At 45.3% G+C, this 22,238-nt stretch overlaps 1 protein-coding gene across 4 annotated transcripts in view; it reads left to right on the top strand.

The window, feature by feature from the left end:
* Positions 1-22,238, top strand: part of rerea (arginine-glutamic acid dipeptide (RE) repeats a) — a 174,532-nt gene that overhangs the window by 91,144 nt on the left and 61,150 nt on the right. For all 4 annotated transcript variants that reach the window (XM_084070209.1, XM_084070210.1, XM_084070211.1 and 1 more), the window contains one exon: positions 1,832-1,902. In XM_084070209.1, the coding sequence (XP_083926335.1) occupies positions 1,832-1,902 (71 nt within the window). The remainder of the gene's footprint in view (positions 1-1,831; positions 1,903-22,238) is intronic.

Below are 22,238 nucleotides of genomic sequence, written 5' to 3'. Positions count from 1 at the left end.
TATGTCATAGACAAGTGAAAGTAAAACTTAAAACAAGGCGTATATGGTCCATCCACCAACAAGGCATGCAAACCCTGCTACGCTTTGGGCTTCAGGTTACAAAATCTCTTGGTTGCTCTCTTTGTCTGCCATGCTTAGCGGTAGCCATAGCTTAGCGGTTAGAAAGGCCGTCTGGTAAGCCGAAGGTCACCGGTTCACCTCCTGACCCTAGTCTCTGTGTCGAAGTGTCCCCGAGCACGAAACTTAACCCCTAAATGTTCCACCCCGAGCACTCATCATGACCATCTGAGCAGCCATCAGCTGGGTGAAACAGAAACAGTTACCCCCCCCCCCCCCCCCCGTGGGATTAGCAAAGGTCTCCCTCTCCCTTGTAAGGTGTTTTCATATTGTTGAAAACAGGAAGCACTCATATACACAGACACGTATACACAGGACTTTTGCCTTTCATCGTTGTGTGTACTTGAAGCATACTCCAATAATGTACCGACCCCATCCTATAGATATTTCCCATTGACAGGTCGTATAGACAAAAGAAATTACTGCTGCGCAGAGTATGCAGTATAATTCCACGCCTTGGTTCTTCCTAGTGATGTGTCGTTCATGATCGATTCGTTCAAAAGAACTAGGTAATTTGCCGTGAACGAGCTCGTTCACTTTCTGAAACTGTTACGTTCACGCGCGACGTAAAAAAAACGCTCCCGCGATGGTGTTTTATACACATTATAAAACATACATTAACCACTTTAGCCCTATTTTATACCTAGGCTTTTTGAAAAGCCTACGTATAAAAGTTCACAACGCGTCGCAACGCGTTCACAACGCGTCGCATCGCGGCGCGTTGTGAGCTTGTGGATCGGTTATTTTCAAATATGTTAGTGCTTTTACTTTTGGTACTTTAAGTATATTTTGATGCCAATACTTTTGTACTTTTACTCGAGTACATTTTGAACACTAGAAAATAGCGCTACTGAACGAGAACGTGAACGAATCGTTGGAACGAGTCATTGCCGTCAACGTGAACGTAATCGTTCGCTCACTGAAATTCACCTTTTTTCCCACCACTTGTTCTTCCTGGAAGCTACACTGTCAGGCTTAGTCAGTAGCAGTTTGCCTTGTGCAGTTGAAAAGCTCCCCCCGCCCCTCCTGCTCTCTTGAACAGAAGTGTCTGTGTGTTTTTGTCCTGTGCAGCGTGAATGTTTTTGTTAAGGAGATGAGGGTTCACGACCTGGCCATACCACCAGTCACATTCAATTTAACAGCACAGCCGGCCCAAGCTGCCGCCCATTCACACACACAATGCACTGGGGGCCATAGAGTACACTCGCAAGGGTTATGTAATTTGGCAACATTTTAAGAAATGAGCAGGAAAAGAGGGTGGGTGGAGTTTTTTCTTTTTTTTTCTTTGGCCTAGTCACCAGTCACCTAGAGCAGTTAACTGGACATAAAATGGGAACGTTTGAAGTTGTCCTGTCATGGGGTTAGAGAGTTGCAGCGTGGGGTAAGTGGGGTTAAAGCCAGTATTGCTATCTGACACTCGCTGGTGTACAAATGGAGTGGAACAATAACATAATTCCCCTTGGGTGTAATGTTTGCTTTGGAAAAGGCAACCTTGTAGCGCTCCAAAAGTCCTTAATCCTATTACTCGCATTCCAATTGAATTTGACTCAAGAAGTGGAGGGAAAAATGTCTTTTCAACAGAGGTAACGCCACACACATAATATATTACGACTCTGCCATCTCTTTGCAGCACTGCATAAAAACATGAAAAGCCTGAGGAAGTGTGAGCACGTTTCTAACGCGTGTTGTTTTTCTCCCTCTCTCTCTCTTCCAGATTGTGTGTATATCGAGAGTCGGCGGCCCAACACTCCCTACTTCATTTGTAGCATTCAGGACTTTAAGCTGGTGAGTAGCCTTTTCCTTCCTCATCTCCCTACACACACACACACCCTGTGTCCTTACCCTGGGCTCATGCACCCACCTACACACCCACCCACCCACCCAGCCGCCTTGCTCACCCACTGCTGGCCTTATCTGCTAACCCTGCCACCGTTGTTTCCAGCGGCATGGGAAAGCCACTTCAAACAGGTCTTTCATCTGCCATAATTGCCTGTGTGCTCTGACGTTTGAGGGAAAGCTGCCGACGTGCACTTTTTTCCCCATACCGTCAAAGTCTGTTGAGATTTCAGTGTTTGCGGGACATGCGTTGAATTGGAATTTAGGTCTATGAAGTAGTAAAATATATATAGAGTGGAGTTTACATTTTTTATATTTTTATACACCATACCAAATCAGGCTTGAATAACGGCTAATTTTGCTATCCATTGGCAGTCATGTTTAATGCAGATTAATGGAAATAAAGATGTTTGTCAGAGACCGTAATTGATTCAATGAAAGGGGCCTACATTTTGGTTTTAAATCGATTCTTTACAACCTAAATTGACCAAATTGGCCTTTTTTGGCCGAACAAAGAAACACGCTTTTTAATTTGCTGCTTTGAGTGGCTGATTCATCAAGGCTCTCCGAACCGAGTAACAAAGGAAAGTTTATATATCTCGACCACGCTGCTAACGTATCGGACGCAATTGCAATGCATGTTGACTGTTGAGGCTTTCACTTTGTCACACCAGGGCTTTCACTGTTGGCAAAAATGCAAGGGGCTACTGGAAAATGTAGTTCATTAATGTGGGGGAGGACATGGTGGGTCTACTAGCCAAGTGAAGTGGCATGTGAGCTGTAGCTGCAGTCAGAGAGCTGCCTGTCTATTAACAGTCCTATTGTCTGAGCAGAGTGCAGAGGGCCGGTCAGGCCCCAGGGGGCCCACGTAATGGCTGCCAACAGCTAGGGTGATGATGGGAGGTCAGAGCACGGGCCACACGCACCACCTCTGAGGGAAGGGTTTGTGAGTGTGTACGCATGCTTTTGTTTTATGTAGGCCTACATATCCTTGTGTGTGTTAGAAGGGTGGTGTGTGTGTCTGTGTGGTAGGCCTAGCAGAAAGCAGAGCAGCCTGGCCCCACAGCAGCACAGGTTTAATCGGATTGCTGATGGAGAGTGCTGAGGGCGGCAAGAACCCCATTCTCTCTCTCTCACACACACACACACACACACACACACACACACACACACACACACACACACACACACACACACACACACACACACACACACACACACACACACACACACACACACACACACACACACACACACACCTGCACCTTGATTAAGAGCGCTAGCAGAGGTCTGGGGCCAACAGAGCTAATTGTCCAGGGAGAGAAAAAACATTGGTTCCATTAGCTGACCTTCTCTCTCTCTCTCCCTCTCTCAATCTTGCTTGCCGCTGTTATCACTGCTCTCTTCTGTCCCTGCTCTTTTCCTTGCTCTCTTTTCCATCTCCCATTTCCTCTCTTCTCTATCTCTTTCCTCCTTTTTACCCTCCCCCTCCCTCACCATCCATCTGTAATTAATGAACAACCATCTGCATGCCTCTGTGTGTTTGAGCAGACTGTACCCATGTCCTCCTATGTTAAAACGACAAACCCTGCTGCTTCTTGAAACAGCTTACACGACTTTTAATAGAAGCTCATTTTGTTTTGTTCTTTTAAAAAATAATAATTGGTGTAATTTACAGAATGTTAGTGCCATTTTGACTGACATGCTAGCCCGTAATCTCTTATTTACTAGACCACACCAAATCCTCTTTTAGCAGACGATAGCCGATTTGATTTTGCGATTTGATGACTGAAATAGGCAGCAGTCTAGTCGGCCAACCCTGACCCCACGCCGTCTCTCCACACTCGTAATTAGGACACAAACGTCTGCCCTCAGGAGGGGGAGCTGGGAACCCCCCTCTCGCTCTGTCTTTATCTCTTTTGTTGAACACAATAGTTGTTGCAATCTCATTCTCTTTCTACCCACAATATTTGGAGAGAGGTGGCCGACAGAGGCATAGAGTCGGTTGTTACCTGCTATCGCTGTCTCTGGTCCTCAGATTTTGTTTTTTTACTTTTCCCCTCACAGTGCTAGTTATTGATCAGTACAATCTGCAGGGCTGGGGAATGGGGCATCGTGGTGGGGCAAAGGGGGAGGAAATTGCATTGGGCCTGAACCAAACAAGCCATCAATATCTCCAAGCCCCTCCTGCCTCCATCTTTCTCCCTCTCGCTCTTTCTCTCCCCCTCTTTCCCTCATCCTCTCTCTCTCCTATCTCTCCCTGGTCTTTAGGCTGTAACAGTGTCACACGTGTACTTTATCTAATGACCTGTGAATCCAATTAGTGGTGTGTAGAAATCCTGAATGCAGCCATCAATCTCCACGGCGTGGGGATGAACAAGGACTGAAGCCCTTCTCTCTCCGACTCTCTCCTTCTCTCTTGTTTCTTGTGTCTTCTTTGTTTCTCTGTTTTACTCATTGTCTTGCATTGCTGTACATTCTTTCTTAAAACAATGCAGCCCAGCTCCCACATCAGGCACCTAAATAAATCTACTCTGCAATGTTATTGGGGTTAACTTGAAAAAGCCCCCCACCACCACCACCAGTGTGTTCCGTCATGCCTCAGCAGTGGCAACTGGAAGATTGAATCGGTTGAATCCACGCCCCCTGCTAGCTTTGTGTGGAAGTGTTCTTGAGCAAGACACTGAACCTCTAACTGCTTCCAATGAGCAGGTCAGTGCCTTGCATGGTTGCCTTTGCCGTCGGTGTGTGGATGGGTGAATGTAATGAACATTGTAAAACACTTTGGATAAAGGCGCTATAGAAATGCAGACCATATGTGTTTTATGCCTCATCGTTGTGACTGAGTTGCATTGACGCACCATATGGATCTCTGTCTCCTTTGCCTTGCCTGGCTCTTAAAATGTCTGCCCAGATACAGGAGTAACCGCTGGGACACCATTTTAAGCACATGGGGAAGGCAAAACGGACAAAGCGCCGGGGCGCTAATGCAAATTAAAAGCGCTTGTGACAATGCTTTGGCGGTACCGGCCCCTCCATTAGCTTTAATTCTTCATCGTGCCCGTGTTCAGATCATTAGGCGCAAGCTTGGCGCTGCACAATATCCTTTACGACGCGAGCGATCTGCTCAATTAAGTGGCCGGCGTGGTGCAATAATGAGCATTTTGTTGAAAGTACATCATCATTGTCGTCATCGTCGATGTGTTGCTCCCTAATATAGAAATGGAAGCCCCCCCCCCCACATGGCCCAGTGGAAAGTAGCCGCTCACCTCCGCAAAGCTGTGTGCTAATGCACTGATGTGTTTTCCACAAGGGCTAGTTTCAGTTTACATCTAGTACTGTGACCTTGTAATGTGTTTACAATCTATATTTGATGAGCACGATGCAATGAACCACCACAGGCTTAAGATTGTGTTTTCCTTAAGTTGCAGCGTGGGTGTCGCGCACCGTTAATAGCAGGTCGACAACCTTGTGAGCTTGTTGATCTGCTATTTCCGGTGCGTGACATTCACGCTGCACAACTAAGTATAACTTGGGGCTTTATCTTTGTGTATTTGTGTGTTAATGTGTGTGTACCTTCTGATGAACACACACAAAGCTGTGTGTGTGTGAGTGGACAGTGTCAGTCTGAGAGAGAGAGGACGGGGAGACAAATACACTGTAAAATCTTGAGTATATTGTGTATGCCATTAAATCAATCAGCAGCAATATGTGACCATCAGCTCTTTGGCTTCAACCAGCCGGGCTGCTTTCTTCTGTCAATCACCTCTCTCTCTCACCCACACCGTGTCTCATCTATCTGCCTCTACACCCCCCCACCCCCCTCTCATTTCTCTATCTGCTGTCACTCATCTCATCTCTCTGTCCCTCCATCCTCTCCGTCTCTCTTATCCTATGTTCCAGTCATTGTGTCCACGTCCTCACCCATCAACCCCCTCCTTGCTTGTAGCTAAACTCATTTGCTGTTATTGGCCACCTCAGCTGTGCCCCGTCTCCCCTCCCTCCTTTCCTCTTCCCCCTCTCCTTCATCCCCTCCCTCCATCCTTGCCTCCTGCTCTCTCTCTCTTAATGGAGTGATTGCAGCGTTTCTCCCCTGGGGAACAGGGCTGTGCTGCTGGAAGGGGATCGTGCAACCCGGCTCTCTCTCTGGTTCTCTCTCTCTCTGGCTCACTCTCTCTACTGGTCCCTTAGAACCCAGTGCTTATGGACATTTAATTAGATGCCATGTACAATGCAATTATCTAGCAGGAGTCCAGCTCATACGCTGCAGAGCCCAGTCGGCTTACAAGGGATTTTCTTTGTCATATAAACCAGTATGTACAGTGACAGAGGTAAAATAAAGATGTAGCCACTGGTTTTCATTAAGCGCCCCCGCCCCCTCCCTCCCCCACCCCCTCCAATCATCACCACCAGTTGTCTTACCATCAATGTAAGAACAAGCCATGTCAAGGTTGAGTGAGCACTGTTTGCACTGTTAGACGAATGCATTTTGGTTCAAGTGCGTGTGTTTGTGTGTGTGTGTGTGTGTGTGTGTTTGTCCAATCTTAGCTGCGGATGCTGTGATGGAGTGTGTTTGTTTAAGCTTACAGCCTTGCCTGGTGCATATACTCGCCCACGCTCAGTCTCATACAGGCACTCATGTAGGTATTATTGGTGCTAGCAGTTGTACATCAATCCAGTTGTGTGGAAACAATAGGTGTGTCTGGTGGGTAAACTGAATTGCCTTGATACAATGTGAAACACCCCCCCCCCCTCTCTCTCTCTCTTCCACTGAAAAAGGCTAACAGCCTGAGTTCCCATTGATTGGTGTTTGGCCTGACAGCTCATAGGTTCACAGTGTGCGCAAATACAGTGCATGGTCAGTGTGTACATGTGTAGTCTGTGTCCACAATCAGCTAAAGAATTATATGGGCTTAAGTTGCAAAAATGCCCTCTAATGTACTACTGTATGTATTTTGGCCCTCGAAAGCAAAAAGGGCTTGAGCAAAAACAACAACAAAAAACATCAAAAAAATGTTATTGCTACCTGCCACTATTTATGAAACACAACTAAAACACGTATTGGTCAATTCCATAATTGTCTCCGCCAGGACCGAAGACGGACTTTGTCCGTCCGTGTGTGTGTCCATCCGTCTGTGAACACCTAGCATTGGTCAAGCTTCACGTGACATCCAATATAAATCCAATATAAATAGGTAAGACAGAATTAATCAGGAACAGAACTTTCTTTTACCACCTCGCCTGGCGGAGACCTGTGCTCCGAGGAGCACATTTTCTAGTTTGATGTATTTTTGTAGGATTTTTAGGATTTGTAATAGAACGCCTTGTGATACAACCTAATACTTCTGTGAGTAGTGCTCTCTGCTCTGCCTCCGATTCGGAATGACAAATTGTATTGGGAAATAAAATAAAGAAAAAAAATACCAGAATTTTCTTCGAAACTTGCCATGCTGCCAGTAATGCTGTCAGGCTGTAATGCTGTCAGGCTTGTAACACCACTGGTGATGTTGTGAAGCGCTGTGAGAATGTGCATGTGGCCTTTTGGTACCACGTCACTAAGCAACCTGTCCACTTACAGTGAGTTATGATTTAGGAATGATTGCTGGCCAGCTAACTGGCAGTGAGCATAGCAGCAAGCTAATGTTGTAGAACTGGGCTGGATGTGGTCAGTGACTATATTTCATGATGAACTGGTTCTGATGGAATAAGAAATGACCCCAAAGCTGGCCACACACACACACACACACACACACACACACACACACACACACACACACACACACACACACACACACACACACACACACACACACACACACACACACACACACACACACACACACACACACACACACACACACACACACAAACAAGTGGGGGTGACCCTTAAGGCCCGTTCATAGTCCCTAGATGTGTCTTAACGTGCGTCATGGGGGTGAGGCATTCCGTCCGTTCTTTACGGACACATACACGGTTAGCTCACGTGAGAGATTGCGCGTACCCAATGTTGCCATGTCTGCTTATTATAAGCGACTTTGGGCTTATTCTTCTGTATAGTTGCTTGTAAACAAACAAGCAATTTTTTATTGGTGGTTGCGGTTTTATTTGGTCTTGTTTCTAAAGTGTACTTGCTTATTTGGGCCAATTATTATTTAAACCAGTGATTCTCAAATATATATTGTAGATCTGCTATTTTCATATGCAGTGGTGTAAAGTAACTAAGTACATTTACTTAAGTACTGTACTTAAGTAAAATTTTGAGGTAATTGTACTTTACTTGAGTATTTCCAATTTCCAATACTTTTACTCCACTACATCTCAGAGGCAAATATTGTACTTTTACTCCACTACAATTATTTGAAAACTTTAGTTACTAGTTACTTTTCAGATATAAATGATGATATTATGAAACATACATTAACCACTTTAGCCCAATTTTATACATAGGCTATTTTCAAACATTTTTGTACTTTTACTTTTGGTACTTTAAGTACATTCTGATACCAATACTTTTGTACTTTTACTCAAGTACATTTTTCATTCCAACTCCATTTTTTTTACTTGTAACAGAGTACTTCTGCATTGGAGTAGTGATACTTTTACTTAAGTAAAACATTTGAGTACTTTTTCCACCACTGTTCATGTGTGGCCTAGTCGATTCTTTTGGGCTTGTTTTCATAGACCTGGTTACTTATTTCTCTCACAAAATCTGGCAACCGGTTGTGTCACGCTGCAATGTTATGAAACTAGCATTGTAGCCCAGTGGTACAACAGGCAAAACGTAGAGAACGTCCGTCGGGCTGACGGTGAACGTCAGCCCGACGGACGGAACAACTGGAGCCTTAAGTGACGGAGGGGGAGTAAAAAACGACAACGCAAGGAGCGCTGGCGCTCGTTACGTATCCTTACGTCCGACTATGAATGATACTTTACTCAGGATGCGTGTTCAATAGCTAAAGATTACGGTCTGGGAAAGGGTAACATAACTGTAACCATAGAACAGTGGAGATTGAATTGAGTGATTACTTTCTGTGTGAGTGGTGCTGGAATAATGATATTCTATGTTGCCATTATTATTGCCAAATTATCTGTATTTTTATTTTATTTTATAATTAAATAATTTGCATGAATCAATTCATTGTTTACTGATATTTTTACCAATAGAGCGTAATAGTGGCGGCCATGTTTTCACAGATTGAAATCCCTTTAATTTATTCATAGATGTTTCTAAAAATCCTTCCTGACAAAGCAGACAAAAAAATAAACCACAAGGTGTGAATGTGTGTGTGCCTGTGTACTCATTATTGCAGTATTAACCACTTTAAACCTAGTTTCTCTATTTTGGATTTTTCCACTATAGATGAAAAATGTCCAAAAAACTTTGAAACTCTCAATGCACCGCAATATGTTGTGAGCTTGTAGATCGGCTATTTTCGCAATTTGTGATTTTCATCTGCCGTAATAGTGCCTCATAGGGATGCTATGGTTTGTCAGGGTCTTGCCACATCAATACTGACAGTTACTCGCTTATACAACCATTGCTTATTTATGAACATCTGTAGTACCATGCATACGTGTGTGTGTGTGTGTGTGTGTGTGTGTGTGTATTTCATTGAAATACATGTGTCAGAAAATACTTGTATTTGAATGTATGCTTATGTGATCATATAAGACCGTTGCTAGCCTCCCCAATTGTTCCCAAATTGCAACGTGTACCCCACCGGTGCACACACATGCACAAACATTTTAGGATGGCGATTTTATGAATACCATTTTTACCGTAACCATAAGGCCGAAAATAACAAGCTGACGTGTCGCAGCGCGACGCGTTGTCAGCTTGTATCCGCTATTTTCGGCACACGTTCTACCCTAACCCCTAACTAAATATTTTGACCATTTCTCTTGTGATGACCAGGAAAATTGTCCTCGCAATGTCTATGTCACACACACGCACCAAGCAGATGCTATTTCCACCTTGCAGAACTCCCTCCTGATGGCCTTTGCAAGTGCTTATCATGCAGCCCTGTAAAAATCCAACCATTCAAAGCCTGTTTAATTAAAAATGTTTGATAAAGATGCAAATATATGTGCATAAATACACACGCACAAATGGTTAGTGATTTGGTTTTCCACAGACCCCCAAGTGTGGCCTAATGGAATCTATAGCACAGAGAATTAGCCTAACAATCAGATCCTCTAAGATAATTAAGCTACGGCTAGCTAGCCTAGCCGCACGCATATTCATGCAACTGTCGACTCGCTTGGCAGTGTAGCCTAGTCTAGCATTTCCCAGGTTCTTATTCAGATCCACCTTGAGGTTTCCTTTTCATTCCCCTCCTTGCGTTTGTGTAAACCCATACGGGGCGTCATGAGTGTCCTGCGATGCGTTTAGTGGTGAGCTGATGAAAGCGGGTGCATTAGACTGTAATAAACGGCTTGTGTGTTCCTTTCACCAAAAAAACCTCCGTCTGCGCCGAGCCATGGAAGATGATGGCGTGAGGTTGACTAGACAGGCATCACTGGGCTCTAGTCGGTGCCTAGAAGGCTGTGTTCTCCCTTTATCTTCCCAACCCCCTCTCCCTCCCTTCTCTTCCTCCTCCTCTACGTCGAACATTTTGAAATGCAATTATGGATCAGTGAGCACCGCCATCAGTCGTACTTCTTGTTAATATTTATCGAGTAGAGCGGCAGCCGCTGCCATCTCCACAGAGAGGGGGGTTGGGGGTGCAGTCATTAGGGGCAATATAGCTGTGTGTATGTGACGCATGTGGTGTTAGCTCTCGTTTTCATGCCACCGTCCACTCAGCTGCCCTAAGAAAACTGGCAGAAACATGTGGAGAAATGTATATATTTTTTTCCTTCTGCTTGCTTTTCTTGCGTGTGGCTGTCTGAAGTGTACAAAGTGTTGTTCTTGTTCACCTCGTGGGGAAGTGTCTCTGACAGGAGTATCTTTCTAGACATCTGTAGACATGACTGGCTAGTGGAAAAGCTGCTGAAAGCTGTTTGACTGAAGCATTCTGCTCATAATGTTCCCCATTGAGCCTCAGCCTTAAAGCAGCAGAATCACAGCACACACTAAACGTCTGTTTGCTGTCACATTCATCATCCCCCACCTACCCCCCAAAAGGAACCGTAAGCCGTATGTTAATGCCGTATTGCTAAAAGCTAACAGGTTAACACATGAAGTGGTACAAATTTTCAATTAGGAAAATAAATAGTGTTCATATTATGGTGCGTTTATTTGACAAATAGACCCCCTCCCTCCTACCTATACGCTGTAGTAACTAGCCACTAGGCCCTTCTTTTCTTATTGCTGCTTATCCAGTATCAGGCAGCTCCCCATTATGGCCATTTTGATTAATGCTCCTCAATGAGGTATGCGGCTTGTTTTCCCTCCCTCCCTCCTTCACTCCCCACTGCCCACTTGAAATTCCATTGAAGGAGACGTTAATGCTGTTCTTTGTAATGACATTAGGTCATTTAGCTGTGGTCAGGGGGTCTCTCACTCATATACGCTCATATATGCTGCTGCATCCAAGCCGCCATTATAATTTTTTTCTTCTCCTACACAACCACATTGCGCAGGAGGACTCAGAGGTGAGCCGGGTACCTACTTTAGTATCAGTTTGCCAACCTGGTGCATTTTTTTCATCCGATGACGACAGGATGCACGTGCCTCAGCCGACCACAGAGCCCCGCGTCTCTTCAGGCAGGCGCATTAGATTGATTGTCCACATGAGCACGGCAATGAACAGCAAGGTTGAGATAACGGCACAACACGGGGTCTGGTGCTCAGCTCAGTTCAGCCCAGCTATCAATGGGAATAAAACTGACCTAATCCACCCCTCTTCTTCAGCTATGCACCTCTGCTCTCTGCATTATTACCCTATTTTTGCCTTTCTGGACAGATACACTTTTGTTTCACCCTCACTGTCCTAACTGTGCATGAGCTAAATGCTGCTATGGAAACCAGTTGTTTGGCCAATAGGATTATCTCTGTCTCTAGGAAATAAGGAAGATGAGGGTAGATGTGAGCTGGAACATCTACCCTCATTGTTTTGTGCATTGATTACGTTCCCAGATGTACATGGTGCAGCGTTCGGACAGGAGGGGTTGATGGGGGTGAAGGGGCCGGGCCAGTGGCTGTAACATTTTCTTAAGATTCTTAAAAAGCTCAATCAATACCTCTTTGACCCTCCATGCTTAAATTATTCAGCTTAAAAAGACAAAAATCATCTCCATAAGGGTTTCATTTGCTGAAGTTTACCTTCACTGGTTGGATAAATCCCACACGCGCACGCACACACGCACAATTTATCATGTCCTTCTTTTTTGGCAGAAGTAATTTGGTCCTTCCATATATGAGTGTTAATTTCACCTCCTGTCACGGAGTTGTTGAAATATCCAACCACTCTCTTTTTGGCACATGATCACTAGTGCAATTGCCTCTTCTGATGTCTTCAATAACATCTTACTCACTGTGCTTCTTAAACTGAGTGCCATATTTTATCTTAAAAGCCGGAGAGAGAACTGACTGTCATCTTTTTTTGGAGGGGGGCAGGAAGCTTTGATGAGAGTGAGGCACCAAAACAAATGTTGCAGAAGGACGCAAAGGAAAGGCAGGTTAAATTGACACTTTTACAATTACAGCGCAAAGCAGTCGTCATATGGGTAATGTCTGAGGTAATGACGGGGCGTGTTCAATTACAATGACCAGGTCTCCCCAGTGTACTTAAAATGGCCGACTCCTCCGGAGGGGGTTTGCACACTAAATTAGAGGGTAAAGGGTCCTTTGAAGTAGGCTTGTGTTCATAGCACCACACAAACACTGGGGCCAGACAGTTTCCACTGGTCGTTTTCGTCCCATAGGATTGTAGATAAGCCCGGGCATGGTTTTTTGTTTTGTTTTTGTTTTTCTGTGGCTTCCGTCTTCCCGTCCCCGGCTTTCCTTGGCCATTTTGTATCTCAGGAAATGAAATCTTCCTATGTGGCAAGTCAATTCTGAACGTGGTATTCAGAGGAGAATCGCTGTTGCCAGGCCACCCAGCGCTGAGCGGAGCAACCTGACACTAAACACATTTGCGTGGATTGGTCAAGCTTTAATTGGATTGGCCCCTGCACTGACATGGACGGCTAATTTTACTCCCCCCTACCCCTCCTTCCTCTTCATTCCCCTCCGTTCCCACCTCCTTATTGCCCCTTTACGCTTGTCCACTATTTTTCTCTTTCCGCCCTCCCCTCCTTTCCTCTCCATGTTTAAGTGGGTATCTGGAGTGTCTCACCACTGGTTCTCAGCTCAGCACAGTGTAATTTCCAGCTTGTCCAAAGTGTGACATGCCAATAAAAAAAAAGAACGAGGGAGAGGGTGGTGGGGGGAGGGGAGGAGGGAGGGGTGTGGGCGGGCTGTGGAAGTGGAGATTTACAGTGGTATCAAGTTCACATGCTTCCACCGGAGTCTTCTCTTTTTCGCTTCCCTCTCTCCATTAAAGAACACATGGTGTGAATTAGCTCTCACCGGCCGAGGGAGAGGAAAAAGGAAGGAAGTGAAGAAAGCAGAATGGGAGAGAGGAGTGAGAGAGAGAGAGAGGAGGTGACATGGGGAAATTTCAGATTGTTCTGCGAAGGCTGAGGAATGTCTCCAGTTGTACCTTGGAGATCAGTGGCTCAGGCAGATCCTTAAAACAACATGAACATCATCATGTTCTGTCTTTCCCCGTGACTCGCCTGCAGCCAAACTGCATTTCATAAAGGCCCTTTGACATTTTGTTCTGTAACATATACACCCTCAACAATCACGGCTGAAATGATCATACCACATGTTTGGCTTAGATATCACGCTAATGCTTTTTCTTAAAAATAAATACAAATAAAACCCTTTTTGTTTTTAGCCACAATTGTCTGGCTTGTTTTGGGAAAGCCAAAAATGTTTATGCTAAAAAAAATCATACAAAATCTTTCAACTGCATTTGGTAATGGGCATGCTTTAATATTGTGGATTGTGGAGAGGTCAATCTTGTACTAATTGTACAGGGTGAATTTACAATTCATAGCTACATACAGTACAGTTACACAGCCCTTTGTTACATGTACTGCAGCTTGACTCACTGTTATCTGTGTTCCATCCCCAGCCGCCCTGTAATAATGACCTAATGTAATGCAACTGGTTCACATATGCTTGTGCTTTGTGCGTTAAAGGCAGGAATACCATTCTGTTAAAGAATTCACATATGTCATTCCTGCGGCCCAGGGCCGTTCGACTAGCAGTTGCAAACACACACTGTACTGAAGGTAGAAACCTGAGAAGACAAGAGTCTTATCTGTGATGTCACCAAGATTTACAACGTAGGAAAAAAATGAATGGGAGGCTGTCAGAGCTTAACGATTGAGCTGTCACGCCCAAATTAGTGTTTTTTAGCTGTGTTCTCTGACGCGAACCGTAAAATGTACCCACGTCGTAAACGGAGGTTCATCCTACGTAGTGTGTGAATCTGATTTGTGTAAAGCTAAAAAATTATCACAGTCTAATAAAAAGTGTTCTCACTTCTGGCTCCTCAATGAGATTTTAGTAAACATAGACTTTAACTGACACTCACTGAACTGTATGTGAGAGTCACAACTCCTTTCCCCACTCCAATCCAGATGTGTATGGAAGAAACGGAAGAGAGGGCTTGTGAGAATTCTGCTCCATGCATCATATATCCGCCTTGGCGATGTCTGTGACTTGTGTTGCATGCATGTTGATGGGCAAGTCTAAATTGTGTTTGCCTGCCTGTCACTGCCAATGGATCACATGGGCTGAGACAGGCACAGTGGAAACACTGCCACAGACGCACGCACGCACGCATGCACACGCACACACACACACACACACACACACACACACACACACACACACACACACACACACACACACACACACACACACACACACACACACACACACACACACACACACACACACGTATATGCAGGCACACTTGGTTATTCTAGGGTTGTGTAACCCTAAGACCTCTGTCCTCCTTTCCTCAGATAGTCCCCACTCCTAAACTCTCCCCCTACACCATTTTCTTCTTCCTTCTCCCCATCACCTCTGTTCTCCCTCCTCCCCCTCTCCATCTCAGCCCTGTCTCACTCTTAACAGTGTTTCCACTAAGATTCTACGCTACTACCAGTCGATTTTATTGTTGCCTCGATCTTCAACAGAACGCCACGGTCGGAGCAGCGTAAACACGCGATGGTAAAGACATTTCCTGGCATCAAAGGGTGGAGCTCAGCAGTCTCCCCTCAGTAGCTGTATTCATTTCTGCCGCTGCCACGCTCAAACGTTCTTTGTTCTTCCGCTTTATGGGAATGTACTTAACAGTTTGGCTGTGTTGCGGCTGTGAACTGAGCTGCCTTTGTTGCAAGCAGGCAGCTAGGACCTGTGTTCCGAATAAGGCAAGAGAGAGGGAAAGCCAATGTTGTTAAGCCCACTGTTAAATTAGCCTCTAAGCGCTATCTTAATAGAATTATTAAGGAAACACTGAGCTCCCTCGAAGTCTCTCTTTTACTTTCCTTTTTTGTCCCAGTTGTCAAATCCCTGCGCCTTTGATCAAATGCAGTTGTTAAGGCGAACTGCCGCTCTGTGTTGCAGCCCATCTTGAAAGCTCCACGCAACGTGCTGTTTTAATTCCACCCTCCTCTTCCTGTTTCTGGAGCTAATTGAAATGATCAGAGAGATTCTTTAGATTTTTCTTCTATCCAGATGGGACTGGCTGGTTGTTTCTGATACGGTCAGCGGTGTAGCTCGACACTGCTGTAGCACGACAAGCTAACCGTGGGCTATTGAACTTAACAGCCCATTTATAGACAGCTGTAATGTCCACCCCATTTGAGTGTGAATAACTCTTTATAGGTTTGAGATGAAGCGACCAGTCACTCAGACCCCCCCCCCATCATTTGCACTTTTCATATCTTTCACTTGTCTCAACTTTCTCATCTTTCTCTCTCTCTCTCTCTCCTCCCTTCTTTATCCTTCTCCTTTACTGTCTGGTCCTTGTGATGAATCTGTGCCTCTAGGCATTGTCGGATAAGGTGAAACATCCCATTATTGCTGGCAGCGCAGCACGTGGACACGCATGTCCAAATCGGTTCGAGAGAGAGGGAGAGGGAGGCATGTTCCCACCACCTCCTGTCTCTCTCCCACATGACTCGTCCCTCATCCCTCTCTCCAGGTAAAAAATTGAATGATTTAATGTCGGAGAGGGTAATGGAGTTGGCGGACGAGTGTGAGAGGCTCTCTCTATCAGTGGGCACAGGAGGAAAAATAAGGGTTATTGAGACCCCTGTCTGTCAGGGTGGTGCACCCTGTACGGACTGTGACTCCTCTTGTCCTCTTCGCAGAGTTTAGACGTGCACACACACTTCAAGTCACACACAGACACACATACCCCTCTCGTTTCTTCATTGTGTGCACTGCAGTGGAACCTCAACCTGTGCTGTGACGTGCTGGCTTACACATTCTTAGCTGTACTGTTGTGACAAGGCCCTGTAGGGGACCGAGGGATCTCGCTGCTAACAGATGTCTCTCAGAGCAGCTTTTCTATTTTTGGCCCCAAATTCCACCATGTCTAATGACGCTTCCAGTTCCCCGGATCATTAGAAGATCTTTCAATTACACATCGACTGACAATACTGTATTTGACGCCACGGTTAATGGCTACTGCCATTGACTGAATAAACCCTCGTCATCGTAATTTCTTTCTGGACTTTTTTCTTTTCCTTTTTTTTTTTAAAGTCGTCCGGGTAGCTCAGTCGGTAGAGCACTCCTTTCGACCACAAGGTCATGGGTTCGATCCCCAGCACCGTCAACTCAGCGTATGAGTAGCGCGGCTTGGGTGCGGCAAGTCATGCGGTATGTTCTGGGAGCTGATGGTAGGTGTTGTGCTCTACCTCAGCAATCCATCTCCCAGCGGTCTAGCGCACTGCGAAATGGAGATGGACTCCCTCCCGTGCTTTGGCTGATACCGACAATAAGCCCCTCCGACCTACTTACTTACTAAAAGTCGTACGTACATATATAGTAATGTCTTTCGGTCTCGCCGCCACTATGAAGCGCCATCCAGCCCACTCCAGCACTTAGCCTCAAAGCTGAGGTATCCTAACTACGAGAGAACAGACATAAAGTCCCTGCTGCGGTACGGATGGCTTTTTTAGAATCCCACACTGCCCTGGACACAGCAGCCAGCCAACCATAATTAGGCGCAAACTGTTTGCTGCCACGCTAAAATGGCATTTAAATGCCAAATGGCAGCAAGGGCATGTATAATATGTGGGCTTACTGGCTTGTTGCTGTAGCCACCCTGCAGGATGAAGTGTGTGTGTGTGCGCGCGTGCGAATCTAGCGCTGCAATGGGCCAAAGAGGGGTTACATAGAGATAAGTGGTTGCACTTGTGCCAGGGGTTCACGTTACCATCGCAAGCTCTTATTCTAGCACTCCTCACTGAAAGCCATCAATGCCCAAATAGCGGTTGTTAGCAGGGATGTGGAATGGCAGGTATTTTAAGTAATTAACCTGCGCATTTGTATCGATGATGCAGTCGTTCGCCCCCCACCCCACAAACCATTGAGGTTAGACTAGCTTTGGTGTGAAATGCCGTTTTGTTTTATTCTTAGCCGTAAATCCCCCACCGCCGTACACAAGTGATTCCCGCACTTTGATAAAGTCATCAAGGCCTGTTGTCTTTGTAGCACTAACACCCACTCTCATAGCTCTCTCATTTTACTGCCTGGGTTTTAGCTGGCTAGCTACAGTACTTGTCTCAGTCAGTGGAGAGAGCAACGCTGCGCTGCACAGCAGCCCCATATAAGGAGCGTGTATATCGGCTCTGGGCATCTGCACAGAATCACGAGGTGTCTGGAGCCCACCTGTCAAAGACCCACCCCCCCCACCCCCTCTGGCTATTGCTAGCTCCACCACCCTGAGAAAGCCACCAGAGCAGACCCGGGCCAACGGCAGTAATGTTGGAATGCTGTGCTAACACGTTACAGTAATGATATGTATTATGGTAATATGTCATGCTAAGCTAGCAGGGTTAGTCGTCGGTTTCCTGGCATGAAAGAACCACTGTTTGTACAGTGTGCTGGAGGAGCAGCCTCTGAGCTCCATAGGTATTAAAGCAAGACTACATATCCCTACTGAAGAATTTGTGTTCCTGTGTGTGTACACGAGTGTGTGTGTGTGTGTGTGAGGGAGCTGTGTAATCACTCCTAGCTGGCGGGCTCAGAGGGAGAGGAGGAATCGATGCAGCAGGCTATGAAGAGGGGAGTGAGAGAGAGCGAGAGAGAGAGAGAAAGAAAAGAAAGCAAAGGAGAGAGGGAGGCAGGAGGTTGATCAATATCATAGCAGCAGGGTGGGGTAATATCCTCTTCATGCAGAGCTGCCAGAAGCAAGGCTGGAGGGAAAGAGAGAGAGGAAGAACAGAATACAACACAACACAAGAATGAAGGAAGGGGCGAAGAGAGGGAGGGGCAGCAGTAAAAGGATGCAAATCTCAGTGGCGTCAGTAAACAAGAGGCTTTGTGTCAATCACCAGATGAAGTGGCACATTTAGCATTCTCCTCTCTCCCACTCCTCCTGCCTGCACCACTCCACTGGGAATTGTTTGCTTGGCAGCCGCCTGCCCATTGGCCCAGGCGAGGCGTGATTAGAGGAGGGGGTGGGGGGGGGGGGGAAGGGGGGCGTTGCCGTTTGGTGATAGCGGATGGGCTGCCATGGCGATGATGCCCGCTGTTAAGGAGAGAGAGTCATCAATAACGCCCCGCCCCGTTCTGTTCCACAGACTGTTAATCAATGTCTGCGGCATTACTCCATCATCAGCCTATCATATCCCAGCCAGCTACACAGACTATCACACATGAGCATGGACGCACATCTCGCACTCGGTTACAAAGACAAGTTGGGAGGACACCTCACACCTCAACCCACCCAACCATCCAACCCAAGGACAGGCAGCTGTCAATCACATCAAAGAACAAAAAAAAGAAAAATCAATGGCGCAGCCTGAAAGAATGGCTATCTTTATTATTATTATTCAGCCACTTAAGCTCTATATACTTTGTGGTATGACGAATAGTGAAAATAGCAGATCTACAAGCTCACGACGTGTCGCGTTTTGAGATTTTCGCCTATAATGAGATGTCCAAAGTAGGAATGCCAGGTTGAAAATTAGTAAAAAGAAAAACACACCAGCCATTTTGAGACGACTTTTTTTCTTTGTTGCACTGAGGTCTGCGTGCTTCTCCTCGTCCAGATGTATTGCCCATGCTGTTATTGCATGGTGTGTCTCCTTGATTGAAGTCCAGTGCAGTGGCCAGAGTGCTGTCCAGCCTGCAGAGCTGACACGGCCTCACACGACTGTTTAGAACACACACACACACACACACACACACACACACACACACACACACACACACACAGGATGTGATGGCGCACAACTGAACTGTACACTGAGTGTAAACGGACACTTCCTCTGTGGTGGAGGCAGGGGTGGGAGGGTAGGAATCCTCCCCCAGCCAAACCATATGGTCACACTGGGACGCATAGTTCCTGTGTGTGTGTGTGTGTGTGTGTGTGTGTGTGTGTGTGTGCATGCCTCCGTTTTTATCTGTGGCTTTAGGAATGTGTGCAGTTAGTCCTCTTTTTCCCTCTGTTAGTGCATGTTGCTCTGAGCAATCCATTACACCTAATTAGCTTGACCCAGGTGCTTAGCCAACATGCTACACAGCCACTGTACTTTCAAAAGACAGAGGGTGTGTGTGTGTGTGTTTGTGTGTGTCTTTACGCTTGTACAGTACGTGCATGTGTTGGCGTCACCTTGGGAGGACAGCGGCAGGGGCAAGTGAGGGGTGAAACTGAGCAGATAGACGACACACAGGGAGGAAAGCACTGCCTCAGACATATCAGTGACCTCCAACCCCTCTCAGTCTCTTCCCCATTAATACACACACACACACACACACACACACACACACACATTCAGAGAGCACTGCGGGTAAACAGTGATCCCCTCTCTCCTGTCTGACAGAGGGAGCTGAAGCGAGTAATTCCCCTGTCTACAACAAAAATCCTTTACCTCCCCTACCATCGCTGCCCGGTGCTTCACAAAGCAAACAGAATGTATGTGTGAGTGTGTTTTGATTTACAGACACACACATTTAAATGGCAGGGGAAGACTTTGATGTGCCTGGCTTACAGAGAGGAGTGATGCTTTGTGTGATATTCAACCTCTTTGTCTCACTGTGCGCGTTCTCTCTCTCTCTCTCTCTCTCTGTGTGTGTGTGTGTGTGTGTGTGTGTGTGTGTGTGTGTGTGTGTGTGTGTGTGTGTGTGTGTGTGTGTGTGTGTGTGTGTGTGTGTGTGTGTGTGTGTGTGTGTGTGTGTGTGTGTGTGTGTGTGTGTGTGTGTGTGTGTGTGTGTGCGAGCGCGCGCATGATAGGCAGTCTGTATGAAAGGGTTTGTTCACTGTGATTCTCATGTTATTCCCATGTTCTAGATTTGCATACAATTTGGATTGTGCATTGTTGTTTTATATTCCAGCATATCATTGTGTTGAGAGTCATCCGGGACCTTTCAGTGGAATAAGAATTTCACGGCCAAATAATGTTTTCATGGTATCACCATTTTGATGATAATTAAAAATGGTCAATGCAATGGAAGAGAGTGTACATCAGGAAGCTACCCCCCACATATAGTGAATAATAACACTTATGACGTGTGTGCAGTAGATCACATACACACACCTCAACTTGAGGAACTAAACGACTCAGGCATGCTGCCAGCATTGGTTAAGCCTGGTTCAGACTAAAGATTTGTGACAAGGCGACCTTTTAATCCCAATATTTACTGTGACATAGGTCAAAGTATACACTTGGATTAAAACAGCATTTTAATGGTTGATTTTATTACCTTAGTAAACATTGTCACTAGTTTAAGGTCTTCTTTCAATTATCAAGATATGTGTTTTTTTTATTATAAATTATGGTCCCATTCGTTTTAAAATTGTTGATGAAGTAAGGGTATGCTTTCTAATGTTTCCGGTTCCATTTCGGAACTGGAAATTGCAAGATGGTGTATTTGAATTAGCTGAAATAGTGGCTTCAAAATGGGTCTGTAGAAACCAATGGGTGACGTCACAGCTCCCTTCGTCCATATATATTTTTTTACAGTCTTATGTTTTTTTGCCGTGCGACACTGTCTGTACAACGAACCATAAATAAAAAATCGCATCGTTCTGAATTGCCCCTTTAGTGAGGCTGTTTTGGTTAGCACATTGAAAAGAGGAGAGTACAAAAAACAGGGGGAATAATACCACAATGCATCACTTACAAACAAATACAGTGTAAGCCTTGATGTATTTGTTATAAAGCCATGCTAAATATGATATAGTTTCACAACAGACTGAGGCTTGATGCTAACTAAACACAAAGGTGTTTAGTTAGCATCAAGCCTCAGTGTGTTGTGAAACTGCAATTCTCCCATGTTGACAGGGTGAAAGGCAGGGTGAAAATCTTAGTAGTAGAAGTATCCACGTTGTCTTTGCACGCACAGGTGAACATTGTGCAATGGGTGCTTTTCTTTGTAAAACCTCATCATGTGATTAACATCACATGATGAGGTTTTACTTCCCAGAAGTACTTGAACTCTTATTAGGCACACACTGTGCTATATTATATATATACAGTTTTAGTACACATGTAGAAACTTAAATCAGTGAATCCCTTTGCTTTCGGAACCAGCCAAAATAAACATATCCTAAAATCTGTGCCGTCGCTAGCAACAAAGCTAACAAAAGTAGCTGGCTTTGGCCAACAGGATGTAAACAGTGGTCAACAGGCTTTCGTCTGCCACAACCTGCCATTTATCTGTCACAATGTTTAAAATCAAGAAGCCAGGGAAAATGACTGAACATTGGCTAGCAAAATCAGTTTGAATTCGATACATCAGTGCTGCTGAGCTTTTTCTTTCCTTCTCCTCCCCAATCCAATGTATCAACTTTGATGTGCTTTTTACGCACTCATACTCTCTCACACATATATTACACCAGTGGTGTAAAGTAACTAATTACGTTTACAAGATCGTACTGAATTAAGTACGATCTTGAGACATTTTTACTTTATTTGAGCATTTTCAATTTTCAGTACTTTTACTTCTACTCCACTACATCTCAGAGGCAAATATTGTACTTTTACTCCACTACAATTATTTGAAAACTTTAGTTACTTGATAGTTTGAAGATTTTGATTAT

Source organism: Gymnoscopelus microlampas (genome assembly GCF_963454915.1).
Source record: "Gymnoscopelus microlampas genome assembly, chromosome: 10".
Lineage (NCBI taxonomy): Eukaryota > Metazoa > Chordata > Actinopteri > Myctophiformes > Myctophidae > Gymnoscopelus > Gymnoscopelus microlampas.
Note: the sequence above shows the minus strand (reverse complement) of the source record. Positions and strands in the feature narration are given on the sequence as shown.